Genomic DNA, 17,092 nt, shown 5'->3' with positions numbered 1-17,092 from the left:
TTCATAATCGTGCATGACATGGACATTCTGAAAGAAGTCCTTGTGAAAAAAATTTACAAATCGAAAGGTATGTTTTATAACAATATATCTTACCTACTTGTCGCCGTACGTCCTATTGTTCAGTTTGTGGGTAATAGTGAATGACAACTGCTACTAAAAGTTATGATTCTCAAACAGCATTGACGAATTTCCCACTGGGTTCTGTTGTACATTTTTTTTGTTATTCTACAGACAGGAATAATATTACAAATCTGTAAACGATAAAGGAGTTTACCATCGGCATAATATCAACTGAAAACGGGGTGGTTGGAGTGTGGACTATATGTTCTAATCATGCTGAACCGTGTCAGTGATAATACTGAACCTGTTTTGTGTTCTATAGTACTTCGTGGTGTAAGGTGTATTTATGCCTGGAAGAAAACAACACTTCTATAATGTTTTGTTTTATTGCAGACAGTGATAGATGTGAATCCGTTTGCATTTAAGTCAGCTCTTAGCTTTTCCAGAGATGCCCAGTGGTATAGACTGCGGAGGATTATGACGGCAGCATTCAGTGGATCAAAACTTAGACATGTAAGTACGTCAAGGATTAAACAGATGTATCCATACACCCGTGAAAATCCGGGTTAGAACTGGTATTCAGCAAACCATACTTGTCGGAAGAGATGAATAACGGGATCGGTGGTCAGGCTTGCTGATTTGACTGACACACATCATCGTATCCCAATTGCGTAGATCGATGCTCATGATATTGATCACTGGATTCACTGTTCCTGACTCGGTTATGTACAGGCCACCACCATATAGCTCTTGAATATTGCTGAGTGCGGTGTTAAACAGCTAACAAAGTATATACAAACTTGTTAACTATGGACGTCCCCGTCATAGTAGCGACATAATTGATGCCAGACACCGTTATGAAACTCGAGTAATGTGTGTTCTTTAATACAGATGTGTGGACAGATCAACGCAGTAGCAGCAAGATTAGCAGCGAACCTGGGCGTGGCTGCAGAGAAACAGGAACCATGTTGTGTGAGAGAGTATGTACAACGTAGAAAATGATAAACCCATGATCAAACATTCAACAAAATGGTCATGATTACAATATAGGTTCATACACTTTCCAATTTGTGAGGTTTGACATAAGTGTGGTTGGATGTGAAAAGAGTTCTGTCTCTATTAAGTGGAATGGTTATCAAATACTTCATCACGGTTTCATACGTGTTCACAAGTTGTTTTGCTCAAAGTTCAATTCACGCCCTCAGTAAAACATACAACATGTTTGGAGACAGACGTGTTGTGGACATTCTAAATTTGACCACTCAAAGGTAAAAATGACGTCTGCTGCAACGTGTAGTTGTACGTATACCATATGTTCCTGTTTATATTCCAATCCACATCTGACTTTGCCATGACTAGCGTGTGTTTTGGGGACAGGCGTCGCCGGTTGGGACTCGAGATAACCCGGTAGTATAACTATCTGAATACGATTAAAAAAACACCTACTTATGATGTACATGTAGCTGGAATTATACAATGAACTCTGCTCACAGCGGAGATTTCAGGAAGCTTTTACCTGGACACGCGGAGGACAATTCAAAATTTGATTCATCTGCAGCAAAACATATGTCTGATGCAATTTTCTATTGTGTACCAGGTGGCATTTGATTAGCCTTTGCGTGTGTTTATGACGGGCGCCACCGGCAAAACACATAGCTATAGGGTCTTTTTGAGAATAGCCGATAACATCACTAGTTGAGAGTGATTCATAAACACTTGCTCTGTAAATGAATCTCATGATGTCAATCACTGGATTGTCTGATCCGGGCTCGATTATTAACGGACTGCCGTCATACACCTTAAATATTTTGGCGTTAAGCATACCCAAACTCATCGTAGAGTCGGAATTGTATTCTGCTCTAGATAAACAGTGATTTCATATGGATGTGGAAAGGTTTTGCTGTTATTAATAGGATTATGGAAAGTCTTTTGTCGCTTTACATGTAATTCGATACCAATTGATGCCCACGTTTATTTTAATATGCTATACGGAAATGTCACATTATCTGTGAGCAACTTCAGCATTTCTTATAAATGTAAATATGAAACGTTCACAGTACACCACATTAATGACAGTACTTAGTCTTGCAAAAGCTAACAGTACAACAATGTTCTAGGGCATACTGATGATTATGTGACACTGACGGTTTATGAAATATTCCTACGCTCTTTTATCAGCTACTTCGTTCCGTATGTCTTGGACACAATTGCCAGTACAACCCTTGGGGTTCAAACAAACTCGCAAACGGACCGCCGCCATATAGCTGGAATATTGCTGAGTGCGGCGTTAAACAACAAACAAACAAACAACGGACCTGTATTATCACGGCGGGAACACCAGAAATTGGCTTCACACATGGAGCCATGTGGGGTATAGAACCCGGGTCTTCTAAAACTTCTAAAACTACACTCACTCACTCCAACTGTTTTAATTTCAGTCTGGTGGAATGAGTGAAAAGGTGGAGTCTAACCTCGGGAATAATTTAAAGCCATTGTTAAGCATGCGTCAGGACCATTTACTGAAAATACAAGATTTTTTCTCAAGATGCTGTAACTCGAAAGTCATTTTGTTCAAATGCGGGACTACACTTTAATGCGGTGTAACTGACACATTTATGATCACTGTTTTTCACAGCTGCGTTTCCAGTCATCAAACCACTGCTGAGGATTTGTAGAATGTATGCATTTGAAACAAGTGCTCTCTATTTCTTGGGAACATTTATAAAATCTATCACTGACAAACGGCAAAAGCAACCAGATTCTCAAGTAAGTAAATGTCCATATCAAGTTCTTGGGATAGTAGATTTGATTGCATGACAAAACCGTCCCATTATAATGTTTTTTGATAAGCATAATCGTACCAGAGCTTGCATTTTGTAGAAACACATGGACCTTCTACAAATACTGATTGACGCAGATGAGAACAAGGTTCACGAAGGAACACCACCCAGGCGTTCATGTAACCGTGAGTAAAAGCTCAAGTTGTCTTTTTTTTCGCATTCCTTGTCAATTTTCGGTGTAAACGTGTATGCCTGTGTACTTATAATATACATTTACTTGTATTTTGTCACATAAATTCAAACAGGGTTATCCGAAATGTCTTGACGATCATAATTTTGTGTCGCCTCCCGGTGAAAAATATTGGTTATTCTTTAGTTACACTTCAGATTTATTCAGTCTTTTATCCTCCAGATGTGTCATACCATGAAGTGTATGCACAGGGTATGATCTTCCTTGCTACCTTTGAAGGCTTGACAACACCCCTCTCGTTCCTTGCCCATGCCCTGGCTACTCACCTCGATGTCCAGAAGAAGCTGTTTGACGAAATACACTCAGTAATCGGTGATGTATGCGATTCTTATTATTATCCGTTAAAGGTGGTTTTAGATGTGACCTGTTGATGTCAATGTATACACTAATCTAGTTAGTGTTCTCTGCCGGCTGTTTATCATACATTACCATCACAACAACAAGGGATAGCAGTGTCTTTGTGTCGTAACGATCAGTGTCATTCCTCTCGACACCCGTGAAGATCCGAGTTAGAATTGGTCTTCAGCACGAGTGGTCGGGCTCGCTGACACATGTTATCGTATCCCATTTGCGTAGATCGATGCACACGCTGCTGATCACTGGATTGTCTGGTCAAGACGCGACGTTTACAGACCGCCGCCATATATAGCCGGAATATTGCTAAAAGCTGCGTTAAATATCAACCAACCATTGACACATGTGACCGTACAATTGCTTAGATCGATGTTCACTGGTGATCACTGGATTGTCTGGTCAAGACTCTACTGTTTACAGACCGCTGCCATATGTAGCCGGAATATTGCTAAGTTCTGCGTTAAACATCAACCAACTATTGACACATGTGACCGTACAATTGCTTAGATCGATGTTCACTGGTGAACACTTGATTGTCTGGTCCAGACTCGATTATTTACAGACCGCCGCCATATAACTGAAATATCGCTGAGTGCGGCGTAAAGCAGCAAATAAAAAGCAGCAATATCACGGCGGGGGACACCAGAAATGGGCTTCACACAATATAACCATGCAGGGAATCGAACCCGCGTCTTCGGAATCAGAGGCGACAGCCTATTCTATTTTATTTCTAGTTCATGTGGGTAGAGCAAAGGAAGAAAATTGATCCACAACTATCATTGAACGTTTTCAGATCATCGATGACGTTAATCGTCTTGACGAGTTTCCCTTAAGACTTGGCCAATCCGAGATTTTGACTCGTATGTATAAAGAACAGATCAGCCAGCATTGAGGGAAGAACGACTGACGCCAGTGGAGATGGCATTTCCTTTTCTAAATGTCTGATATTATCACTTTCATAGTATCACATTTATCAGTTTTTGCTGCAGGAGGACCCGACATGTGACAAAATACAGAAGATGGAATATCTTGATCACGTCATCAGGGAGATCCTCCGCCTTTACCCTCCTTTCACATTGTAAGTAGAATGGATACATACATACATACATACATACATACATACATACATACATACATACATACATACATACATACATACATACATACATACATACATACATACATACATACATACATACATACATACATACATACATACATACATACATACATACAAGACCTTTAGTATGAAGAGTATGTGGTAATTCACAGCCATAAGATCACCCTTTACGATGTATTAATACTTGCATTAATATGTAAAAGGTTCCCGTTTTGACCCACCGAAATAACTGAATTAATAGCGCGCCTTGCTTTAATGCAGCTTTCTTCAATATATAAGACAGATTACTGTGGAGAAGACTCTTGCATGTTTTACAAGATCAAACAACGTCATGCCATAATCTCCGAAGTGATAACTTTTGCTTACACAATAAATGCCTTATTTCATGAAAAAACAATTTTACTGTTTGATGCATTAATCTCCGTTTACGTGCGTAATTAACGGCTGTATCTACAACTGACACCATAGATAGGCTATAAATTATGTTCACAATGAAATGCCAAGGTAACTCTACGCAGACCTGTATCTTGTCCAACAGCAACAATTTACTCATCTTTGGATTTGGATTTCTTGTAGCATTGGTAGAGAAACAGCAAACACAGTTACCATCAAGGGTTACACTTTCCCCGAAGGGTCAACTGTTATCGTACCATTGTTGGAGATACAGAGAGACCCAGACTACTTTGATGAGCCAGATACCTTCCAGCCCGATCGGTAGGTAAATCCAAAGATTTTAGTTTCAGTTCATTAGTAGCCATACATACATGCGTATAAGTGAGTGAGTGAGTGAGTGAGTTTGCATTGAATGCACTTTGATTAGAATCAATCGGCTCCCGTGACAGCATGAAAAGAGATGATGCTTTAGAAATGTTAACATCTTTGGGGCGAACAAAAGAAGAAACACAGGGCAGAACCGGGGTTCGAATCCATGATCATGATCGGCCGCTCCGAACAACGAATGGCGAATGCCTGGTACACCTCAATTCTCTTATGTCATGTAGTAGTCACAATCGTGGTGGATGAAGAAGGTAGGTGTTTAGATGACGTAGCAGTAGTCTGGATTTATATTATCATTAATAGTTATGGTTGATTTCGCTGAATTTCTCAATCATCGCTGACATTTAAGGAGGTGGTGTAAATATATCAGGGGTCCATGCAGGTAGCATGTAAGTCCACATGGTCCCTGGTATGGTGATCTGCCTTCAGTTTCTGGTAATCTATTGCCCGTTTTTGTAATGTGTCGTGCACAGAAATACCGTGTTATGGTTAAGTGCTAGTTTTATAAACTCACAGGCAAATGTAACGCAGGTCAAGTATAAAGTATGTATGTAATTTTCAACATTAAATACTAGAAATACAAACAGGTCAACTAGACAAAACATTGAGTGAAGATATTTCATTGGCTAGCAAGACTGATGACATCATTAAGTTTTCGAAAGGTAAAGGGGTTGACAAGAACGGAACTCGCTGGTATTGACGGGTAATGTGTCGATCTTGTCTAGGGGTGGTGACCCAAGGATGACCGCTCCGAGGATTGCATTGTATCGAGTCTGGAGATCCAGCATCCAAACGTCCGACAGCCTGGTTTCTTACAATTTGAGTTAAGCGTGGCATTGTTCAACAAGGAGTGACAGACCAAATTTTACTTTTGTTCAGTCTTATACCCACTAATTGTGGTGACAATTCGTGCATGTTCGATTTCACGAGAAGTGTGTGCATGATACCCACATGTTCATTTGTATGGTGCGTTTGGGTGATTCCTTCTATTGATGTGTTTTACTCGGGCCTTCCAAAATGCAACAAACATTATTGATAACACCATCAGGGTTCACTATATGCCAAAAACTCATATCAATTTAGGGTTCCGAATTAGTTTCCAATTTGGATAAAAAAAACTTGCGTTTCTTATGCGTGTGAGTATATATAAATCTGTGATATTCTAGTTATTTTACTGTCCTTTGTTGTCAGGTATATATGTATCATTTACGTTCGTATATAGTCCCGATATGACTTAAATACTCACTCACTATGGTTGATTTTAACAAAAGTAGTAGAATATGGTGGATGAAAGTAAGCATTACAATGATATGCTAGAGCAGATATACCAGAAGAAATATTAGCATTGAGATAAAAATTTTAATATACTGAATGTTTGAGAAATGTAATATACTTGGCGAAATGTATTGTGATGTTCAGGGAACATGATTAAAGTAGAATGTAGAGGATAAGTGATAAATTTGTGTAATATATACATTATATAGCCATAGTTAATCTGTTCCCCACAAAGAAGAATGAAAACAGATGATGTTGCTCAAAGTATCTGTTTTAGTGCCAATTTCAGTCGAAGACAACAGTATCACAAATGACGTATTTGTTTGCTGTTGTAACAGTATAATTCATTCTTTGTTCGTCTTCAGATGGAAAGGCAGCATCAACCCACTTGCTTGGCTTCCGTTTGGTTATGGTCAACGTCAGTGTATCGCAGTCAGACTCTCCATGCTTGCAATGAAGATTGCCGTCATCCATGTCCTCCGAAGGGTTAAGTTCGTCACGCAACCTGATGTGCCTGTAAGGGCTTCATTGATGTTTCTTAATTTGCAGTCCTAGCAGGTTTCATCAGGTCATAACGGTGTGTCTTTGTACTTATTTCGTTGGTCGGAAAAAAATCCAATAAATCAATACAAAGATTATGTATTGTAGAATTAGCTTCAAAGATTGCCACAATCATTAATACTACCCGACCACAACTGGATGCCTATCGTACATTAATCACTTCTTTCCTCAACGTCCTATTACGAAATCCCGCACAGAAGTCCAGCAGTTCTCGTTGTGTTCTGCTGGTGACAGTTCAATATTCAATGAAATCTACAAAACCATTTCCATATTCATAACAAAATCCTTAAAGGTCATGAGAATCCACGCCATGCTAGATATTGTATAGGTTACAGATGTTTTAAACATAAAAAACATGACATGTTTTGTTACAGAAGTTGCTGGAGTTGGAGTACCCAGTCACTGGACTAATTGTGCCAAAAAGGTCAATCAAGCTGAAGATTGAACTCAGGGACCACCCTGAACATTACATCGGATAAAACCTGGGTCAGCATGCATTATTGTATTCTTGTTAAAACCTGGATCAGCATGCATTGTGGTATTCTTGTTAAAACCTGGATCAGCATGCATTACTTCCTTTATCTTATGCTTATATATCGGACATGGTATGATATGAGACTTGCTTTGCCCAATGGATCCATGTAAAACTTTATAGACTACGTTCATTTTACAACCGGTATATTTTAGATTAAACTATATGACATTGTGAAGTAAACATAAGGCTAAAATGTGTCGAAATGTCTTATTTTAGACGTTATCATGAAGCGTTTGTCTGACGTCTAACATTTACAAATGTAAAGAAGGAAACATCACGTTGTTCTATGAAATATACCTTCTACATGCGTTTATTATAAAATATTTCCAATTTCACCAAATGTATTCTTGATATACTCCGCCCATTACATAATTCACTGATCGCTATGCATGTGTATTCTTTGTGTTAAAATTGATAAAACGATTAAAATTACAATCAACGTACACCCAGATAATGACATAATTATATCATTTTATTTATTTGCATGTGACACCGAAAGCAGAAATGCAGCATTAAGTACATCATATCATGCAGGTTTACTTAATGTTTGTTTGTGTGTTTGTCTGTATGTTTGTTTCTTGTTTTATGCCGCACTCTGCAATATCCCAGCTATATGGCGGCGGTTTGTAGATAATCGAGTCTGGACCAGACAATCCAGTGATCAACAGCATCCCGTTAGCTGCCATTTACGACAAGCATGGGTTGCTGATGACCAGTTCTAACCCGGATCTTCACGGGCTTAAAGTATATGTCATGTGTTTGATGTACAAATACCTTTTCATGGCATACATGGTTGCACTGCGTGTCTTATGAAAGGTTATGAGCTATCATTTTAATAAACAAACCCTTGAAGGTCCGGGTTAGAATGAACCGCCAGTGAGTGAGTGAGTGAGTTAAAATTTAACGTCACATCGGCAATATTTCAGCCATATCGTGACGAGAACAATTAATTGTATGCATAATTAGCAATGGCAAACTATAAAAAACCTGTCAACGAAGGACAGTAAAATAACTAGATTATCACAGAGTCGAATTTAAAACTAGCAATCAAAACTAAAACAGTCTAACTATAGATGACAATACAAGGTAAAAACAGGCTATATATTGCCAACACCTGAAGGTAGATCACCATAGTAGGGCCCATGGGGACTTACAGTACATTTGCTTCCTGCATGGACCCTAGCTGGATTTACACCATCCCCTCAGCTATTAGCAATGTTAGATAATCTAGCCATAAAGTAAACGAACATATATTCTACGATTAAAAGAGTAGTAGGTTGAAATTTACTTTGAATGTTTTGGGACTTACGTACCGAACCTCCACTAACCCATACTTGTCGTAAGAGGCGACTAACGGGATCGGGTGGTCAGGCTCGCTGACTTGGTTGACTGTCATCGGTTCCCAATTGCGCAGATCGATGCACATGCTGTTGAACACTGGATTGTCTGGTCCAGACTCGATTATTTACAGACCGCCGCCATACAGCTGGAATATTGCTGAGTGCGCCGTAAAACTAAACTCACTCACTCATTCTAATAAACAAAATCCCACTTCATATATTAACCCATTTATTCTTGTTTCCTTATCAATTTCACAATTCTCTGAGAAAAGACGTCGGCAACAGATGGGAAATAACGAATTATTTCACTAAAAACTAAAACATCTAATATAATGATTCAAGCTAAAAGTACACCTTTACATGTACATAAATGCTGCATTCATTTCACAACATGTTTTCTCACACACTGTTTCACTCAGCTTCATAAACATCGGCACAAGGAGAGAGATATTGCTGAACCACCAAATCCTTGTCTCAAAGATTAACCATAATCCTTATTCACAGCAAGTATTTGAGACAAGCGGAATTAATACCGTGTGGATTCTCAAAAACTCAAAGGACATTTTTACAATCTCAGAAACGGACCGAATTCCGTTCTGTCGAAACATTTGATTTTTCAACGTTGCAATGACAAACATAAGGGAAAACTTCATTCCTTGATGAATGAGGCATTTGTACACAAGCGTGGTAAACACAGATATACCTACATATCTGCAGTACAACCAGCAATTATTGAGATTTTAAGATTGTGTTGTTTTCGTTGTTTTCACTCATTACTCACGTATTAAATGTGAATATAAGCAGAACATAACTCTAGATTCAAAGACAGGTGAACAGTTAGTAGTTTGTCAAGTCACCATGGGCAGCAATGCAGGCTTCAATGCGGCGGGGCATACTGCTGATCAAATAAGTTAGAAAGTCGTGGTCCATACTGTCCCAATATCGGACCACCTCTTTCATTTCAGCAATATTTGTCAGATTTTTCTAATTGAAACTTTCCTTCATAAGTCCCCAAGCACTTTGTATTGGATTTAGGTCAGGGCTATAGCTTGGCCAATCTAATAATGTCATATTTTGGGTCCGAAACCAGGCCTGTGAATGCTTTGAACGATGTTTTTGGGTCGTTGTCCTGCTGGAAAATCAAACATTTTCCATAGATCACGTGAGCAGATGGAAGTAAATGTCCCTCGAGACTATCTGTGTACCGCTCACTGTTCATACTCCCTTCAAATACACAGAGGGGCGTTGCCCCTAACACAGATATGCCACCCACACGTTAAATGTCGGACTGTACTTTAGGCGCTGATATAAAGGTTTTTGAGTTTGTTTGGTCCGGAATTTCAGTGTATTAGGAAACAGCCACACAGAACTTTCATCTGAGAAAATCACATTGTCCCAGTTAAAATTTCTATGCTGTAAGCACCAGTTCAACCTTCGCTCCTTTTGTTCAGGTTTCATGATCGGAGATGGAATTCCTCGACTTTTCTGCCAACCCATTGCATGAAGCTCAGTTCTTATTGTCTCCTTACAGACAGCCACAGTTCCTCTATCAATCATATCCAGCCTTAAGTTTTCTAAACTCCTTCGTTTGTTTTTACAAACAAGAATACCAAGCCGCCTCCTGTCACCGACAGTCAATTTTCTGGGCCTACCTGCGCCTCCCTGGTGCTCAATGCCATATCCATTTGTAATATTTTTCAAAACACAATAAACAGTGGACTAAGGGATGCCTGTTCTACTTGAAATCACTTTAGCTGTTCTGATGTCCTTGTTATAATACTCTAAAATCAACTTCCCCTTCTCTAAATCATCCATACTTAGGATCACTGAAAATGTTGTCTGTTAGCAAGTAACAAAGGGGTATAACTCTTCACAAACTAATGAAAAAGGATTAACGAAGTTATCTCTCTTGAATGAAACCAAGCACTTGATAGCTTGTCAAGGCTGTTTATACTAGAAATCTAATTAAACATATTCCTAAAATTCTCAATAGTTTCTGGTCATACTATATTCATGAGCTTCATACTGCACTTGAACAAGCTCACGATACTGCTACAGGAGCTGAAAACATTCATTATCAACTTCTAAATAACTTACCGGAATCCTGTTTAGAGACACTACTGAATATTTTGATGACGTATGACTCATAAATTTCCTTCAACTTGGCGTGGTGCTATTGTTGTGCCCATACCTAAGCATGGACGTGATCATACAGATCCCTCTAATTATAGGCCTATTTCTTTGACTAGCAGCGTTTGCAAAACCATGGAACGCATGGTCAATAGCAGATTAACTTGGTACTTAGAGTCAAATAACTGACAGGCAATTTCAACCCTTGTCTGATCATTATAATCAGGATCGGGGTGTCCCACAAGGCAGTATTTTTTCTGTCACATTGTTTAGTATTTAGATCAACAGTTTATCCAAGGTGTTAAATGATTCAATCGATGGATCGATGCATACTATTGAACGACAACTGCAGTTGTGTTTAAATAAAATATATAAATGGTGTCTTGAAAACGGCTTTAAATTTTCTAAATCGCAAACTAATTGTATACATTTCTGCCGTAAATATAAACCACATAAGGACCCAGAACTAGTTTTAAATGCCTCTCCCATCAAAGTTGTTAAGGACGCTAAGTTCTCGGGTCTAATTTTTGACTCCAACTAAACTTTTCTGCCACATATCAAATACCTAAAAAATAAATGCCTGAAGGCACTTTACTTGTTAAAAATTGTTTCTAGTTCAAAGTGGGGAGGTGATCAAGCTACTCTCCTCCATCTATATCGATCATTGGTCCGTTTCAAACTTGATTATGGCTCCATCGTCTAGGTTTGAGCCTGCAACAGCAACCTAAAACTATTAGATTCTGTCCACCACCAAGGTGTAAGACGTTGCCTTCGGTCTTTTAGAATTTTTCCTGTTGACAGTCTCTAAGTTGAGGAAGATGAGCCTTCTCTTGCACAACGCCGTATAAAATTATCTTTATAATATATTACCAAACTGTACTCTAACGAGTCTAATCCTGCATTTAACTGTGTCTTTAAGCCTCTTTATGAGAATTTGTACAATAAGAAATCTCTCGTTTCTCCTCTTCCTTTCTACTGCTGGCATTGAGCTGGTAAATAAAGCTCCTTCCCGTTTTCTTTCTTCTCCTCCTTGGCAATTGGCGAGGCCACAAGTTGATCTAACACTGATCACGTTAAAAATTCATGCAATAATGAATTACAATACAAACTAGAATATAATCAATTAACAAGTAAATATCATACATACAAATTCATATTTACTGATGGGTCCAAGGACGGTGGCGCAGTGGCTTGTGCTACTGTCATTGGATCCAGAACAATCTTTTCTAGATTACCAGGTGATAGTTCAATTTTCAGAACCGAAGCAAGTGCCATATTAACAGTGCTTAAATATATTAAAAAAACATCCTAAATATAAAGAATATGTCATTTTTTCAGACTCTCTTTCGTGCCTTCAGGCTATTAAAAATCTTTCTTGCAAACATCCACTTTTAATTGAAATTATTGAATTATATAATGGTCTTGCTACTGGCCAATACGACCTCGTCCTCTGTTGGTTACCCAGCTATGTTTGAATTTCTGGTAACACAATGGCCGATTTTGCTGCTAAGGCAGCCCTCAACAAATCTGTGAGACCACTCCTCACCCCATGCTCTGGTTACTAAGCTGACAATAGAACATATAACCGTGATCTAATGCAGAAGGCGTGGGACACCCAAGTAGGTATCAATACATTACATGAAATTAAACCAACTATCGGTTACACCTACTTGGGTTGTCAGTCCAGATTTGAGGAGGTCATCATGCGACGATGTCGGATTGGCCATACAAGATATACTCATGAATGCTTGTTAAAAGGTCAGGATCCTCCGTTTTGTATCCCTTGTGATGAACGAATTGCAGTCAAGCATGTCCTGCTTGACTGTATTGAATATTCAATCACGAGGGATAACTATTTCAAATCAGGAACTATGAAGGATCTTTACAATAATCTCAGTTCTCATTTAGTTATTGCATTTCTAAAAGAATTAGATTTGTTGTTGTAAATAGATAAATATTTTAAAATTGGTAGTTTAATTGAACAGCTGTGATTGTGAGTGGCTGTATCCTCATAGGGGGTTAAAGTACTGAAAAATTATTGTCCTCATGTGGGGTTACATAAGTCCCAAAACATTCAAAGTAAATCTAAACATACCATTATTTCTAACCATAGAATATGTATTATTTTAATGTATGGCTAAGTTGTGTAAACTTGCTGACGGCTGAAGGGATGGTGTAAATACAGCTAGGGTCCATTCAGGAAGCAAATGTAGTGTAAGTCCCCATCGTCCCAAGTTTGGTTACCTACATTCAGTTGTTGGCAATCTATTCCCTGTTTTTACATTGTCTTGTCATTTCTAGTTAACATGTTTTAGATTTCATCACTAGTTTTAAACGGATATCTGTGATACACTAGTAGTTTTACTGTCCTTCGTTGACAGAATTTATAATTTACCTTTAATTGTTAATATATACTCTCCAAAAAAGAAACGCATATAGGAATTTCAACTGTATTTTTATTTTTATTTTGAAACATCTTGTAGGCTTTATGAGGTGATGTACCCGGATGTAGCGATCCTGCGCCGCAGTGGTCACTCGAGGTCGCCCACTACGAGGGGCATATGCTACCGCATTCTGCCGGCGATATCTCTCCCAGAGCCGCGAAATGGTGCTTTGGTGAACATTCATGCGCCGGGCAACTGCACGTAGAGACTGGCCAGCTTCAAGCAAACCAATGGCGATATGACGGTTGGCTTCACTTAGACGTGGCATTTTGCGTTCGTCAACAATATTCCAAATACACTGAATAATTGACAGACAGCGATCAACCTTTTATACCCATCATTGAGACTATCTGATCCCCAACTTTCACGTGCATTGCATGTGAATTGTGTATTCTGTGACACTACACGCCGAAATTGAAAATCATGCTGTAAAATACGGGTATTTTACGGATGGTGCGTTTTGTTGTGATGTTTCAAAACATAAACACCATAGGACTCATAAACAGAGCAAAACCTTTTGTAAAATGAATCACGTTTGAATTCATTGCTACATGAAATTGCTATTTTCATGATGCGTTTCTTTTTTTAAAAGCATATTTATAACTTGAATTAGTCACAATATGGCTGAAATACTGCCGATGTGACTTAAAATCTTAACTCACTTTATTTGTTTTTGATTTTGATTTATATTCATTCCCATAGTTATGGAGATACAAACATATTCTAGGAACAAAAGTGAAGTGAGTGTGGTTTAAGGCCGCCTTTAGCAACATTCCAGCAATTTCATAGAGGGGGACACCAGAAATGGGTCCCACACACCGTGCCCATGTGGGGAATAGAGCCCGGGTCATCGGCGTGACGAGCCAATGCCTCAACCACTAGGCTACTCCGCCACCTCAGTAACAAAAGTAAAATACAAGTAAAATAAGTTGATAAATACAAGCTTTATTTCTGCAAGGAAGATGAATTCTAAGGTAGTTAATTAATTTGGAACTTTTTTTTACACAAGTAGATTTATTGATCCAAATCTCAAGCTCATTCCAAAATGTCTTGGTTTCATTACAATTCCAGTATACTTGACAGATTGTTTCCTGTATGTCATTACAAGAGCTGCATATGTCAGAATCTATTAGTTTACAGATGCCCCCTTTTGGAACATATAATTCCATGTAAGAATTTGAATTTTGAAATCAAGAAGTATAACATCTTTTGAACCATATCTATAAACACTGAATATATTATGTCATTCAGAGTGACAATCAAAATGTTTTCGATGCTCAAGTATAAGCCCGAAACTTGAATATATTATTCAAGGGTATATTACATGGATTGTTTCTACAATGTAGTGATTTTTCTACAATGCAATCTCAAAGCGTAGATTTTTAAAGCTTCAATGAGAGTTTCTATATCAATCAGTCGTAGCCCACCCTCTTGTTTAATCTGTTAATAGTTTTTGTTTTAATTTTACCGTTTCTGCCATTTCAAATAACTTTGAAGTATTGGGTGGATTGGGTAATGTGCAGCAAATATAGACTTATTTTGAAACTGCTAATGTCTTGATACCTGTAATCCTATTAATGTTAAATGTCTTTTCTCTATTCTTACATTTGGTATGAGACCAGGAACTGTTGAATAATCTAGTATATATACTTAATTATTACTGCTATTTCTCGAGATGCATTCTACTGTTGGCAATACATTTTACTGATCTCTGCACACTAAGACACAGTTACCTTTGACCATTCTGTTACCTTTAACAATTCATCATACTAATAATAATTAAACTACTTCCATAAATCTTTTAATAGTACAACTGCAAACGTATCTCCCTTCTAACATTTCTTCTAATAGCTCTCCTACTAGACAACATTGTCGTACATATTTTGCTGCTCCACATTCTCTTGCTGTCAATGAAACTAACTAACTATTAATGCTTCTATTAATTCCTACTACTGCTACGTCAGCAAACGTACTACACCTTCATCTACATTGTATCTAGTGCCTGATGTAAAAGAGGAAAGTGTTCCTTTCACCGAATGGGAGTAGTGAAGTAGCCCAGTGGTTAAAGCGTTGATTCGACACGCGGACAGAAGAAGTTCGATTCCCCAAATGGGTGCAATGTGTGAAGCCCATTTCTGGAATGTTGCTAAAACTCACTCACTTTATTGATATATAGCTTTTGTAGTCAAGATACGGGTAAATATTGACAATGTGACTTCACTCACTCACCGAATGCTTACAACCCAAACAAACAACCCCCGATGCTGGATCGCAGACCGCTTGCCTAAGTCATGATAATTACAAACATTTTATCCCAACTAAACTTTCAGATGATGTAATCCATACTAGTTGTGGAGTAAGTAGTGAATGAATGAATGAATGAATGAATGTTCTTTATTTCCACCAATGGTTTGGAGAGTTATACATCCAGTTATGTATATATTTTTGACAAAATAGAAAGTTGAAATATTCAACAGAACATAAGAAATCATGGCTCGTGGCAACAGATGATCACTGGGCAATATGTACAAAGCATTGCATGCTATTCTTATAAATACAGAATGCTGGCTAAGTTCCATGCACTGATGCGTTTTGCAATAATGCTCATGAACCTAGCCCAGCTATCAAGGGTCATGTCCTGCACAACCGGAGTAATGGAACCAAGGTATGTGAGGATTTTAACCTCGTCTTCAGCATCTTCGAGTCTCATATACGTGTCAAGAGACACGTTATCAAACAGATGCTCGCTCAGTGCGTTCCTGTTTTCTACCAGCTTGTCACAGTATAGGAGTTGATGTTTTACAATGTCCTCACTTTCAGTCTCGCATATAAGACACAGTCCAAGTGTGACGGGCAGTATACCCAACTTTATCAGAGCATAGACAGGATGGGTGGCCATTTTATACCACAAACACAGGTTCCAGAGACGATGAGGAGAGAGGCGCGTATGAATGGCACCAAATCTCTGCATATTTGGACGCTCTTGGAGTTTACTTCTCCATTCAGTGTATTCGTGGTGGCATATAGCCTTCTGTACCATGGAATTCCATACATTTTTGCATGGAAATTCTCCTGTTGTCATGAAGGTGTCAATGATATCTGAAAATCCATATTTGTGAGCTGCATTCAAGAGGTCATGGGCAATCGATCTTGTACTTTTTACCACAGTAGACATATATTCCGCGAATCTCAAATACAAGATAGGCTTCACAATACTGGTACTGGCTGAGCGACAGAGTCGGCCGCAAAACAGGAGCTTTGATTTATCTACTCTGCCTTGCATTGACCATAGTCCTAGCACCTGAGCTGTAGCAACTGTAGGAGATCTCTTGTGGAGGTTCTGGACTCTTCTAGCAAAGTAGCGCTGGACAATTTCCATTTCATTCATCTCAGTGCTGCTGATATTCTCCATAGCTCACATGCGTAGAATGCAGAAGGAAAGATAACTCTTTGCCAGATGCTGGAT

General features: G+C 38.6%; 1 protein-coding gene across 1 annotated transcript; it reads left to right on the top strand.

Moving 5' to 3' along the window:
• Nucleotides 1-2,946: 2,946 nt before the first annotated feature.
• On the top strand, nt 2,947-7,656 carry LOC124259043 (cytochrome P450 3A29-like). The gene is made up of 6 exons (XM_046693124.1): nt 2,947-3,025; nt 3,253-3,407; nt 4,434-4,522; nt 5,141-5,278; nt 6,982-7,132; nt 7,552-7,656. The coding sequence occupies exons 1-6, from the start codon at nt 2,947-2,949 to the stop codon at nt 7,654-7,656; spliced, it is 717 nt and encodes a 238-aa protein (XP_046549080.1).
• The last annotated feature ends 9,436 nt before the right edge of the window (nt 7,657-17,092 follow it).

The sequence above is a fragment of the Haliotis rubra genome, unplaced genomic scaffold, assembly GCF_003918875.1.
Source record: "Haliotis rubra isolate DU_JTF1 unplaced genomic scaffold, ASM391887v1 Scf708, whole genome shotgun sequence".
NCBI lineage: Eukaryota > Metazoa > Mollusca > Gastropoda > Lepetellida > Haliotidae > Haliotis > Haliotis rubra.
The sequence above is the reverse complement of the archived record's forward strand: the minus strand, read 5'-3'. Positions and strand labels throughout refer to the sequence as shown.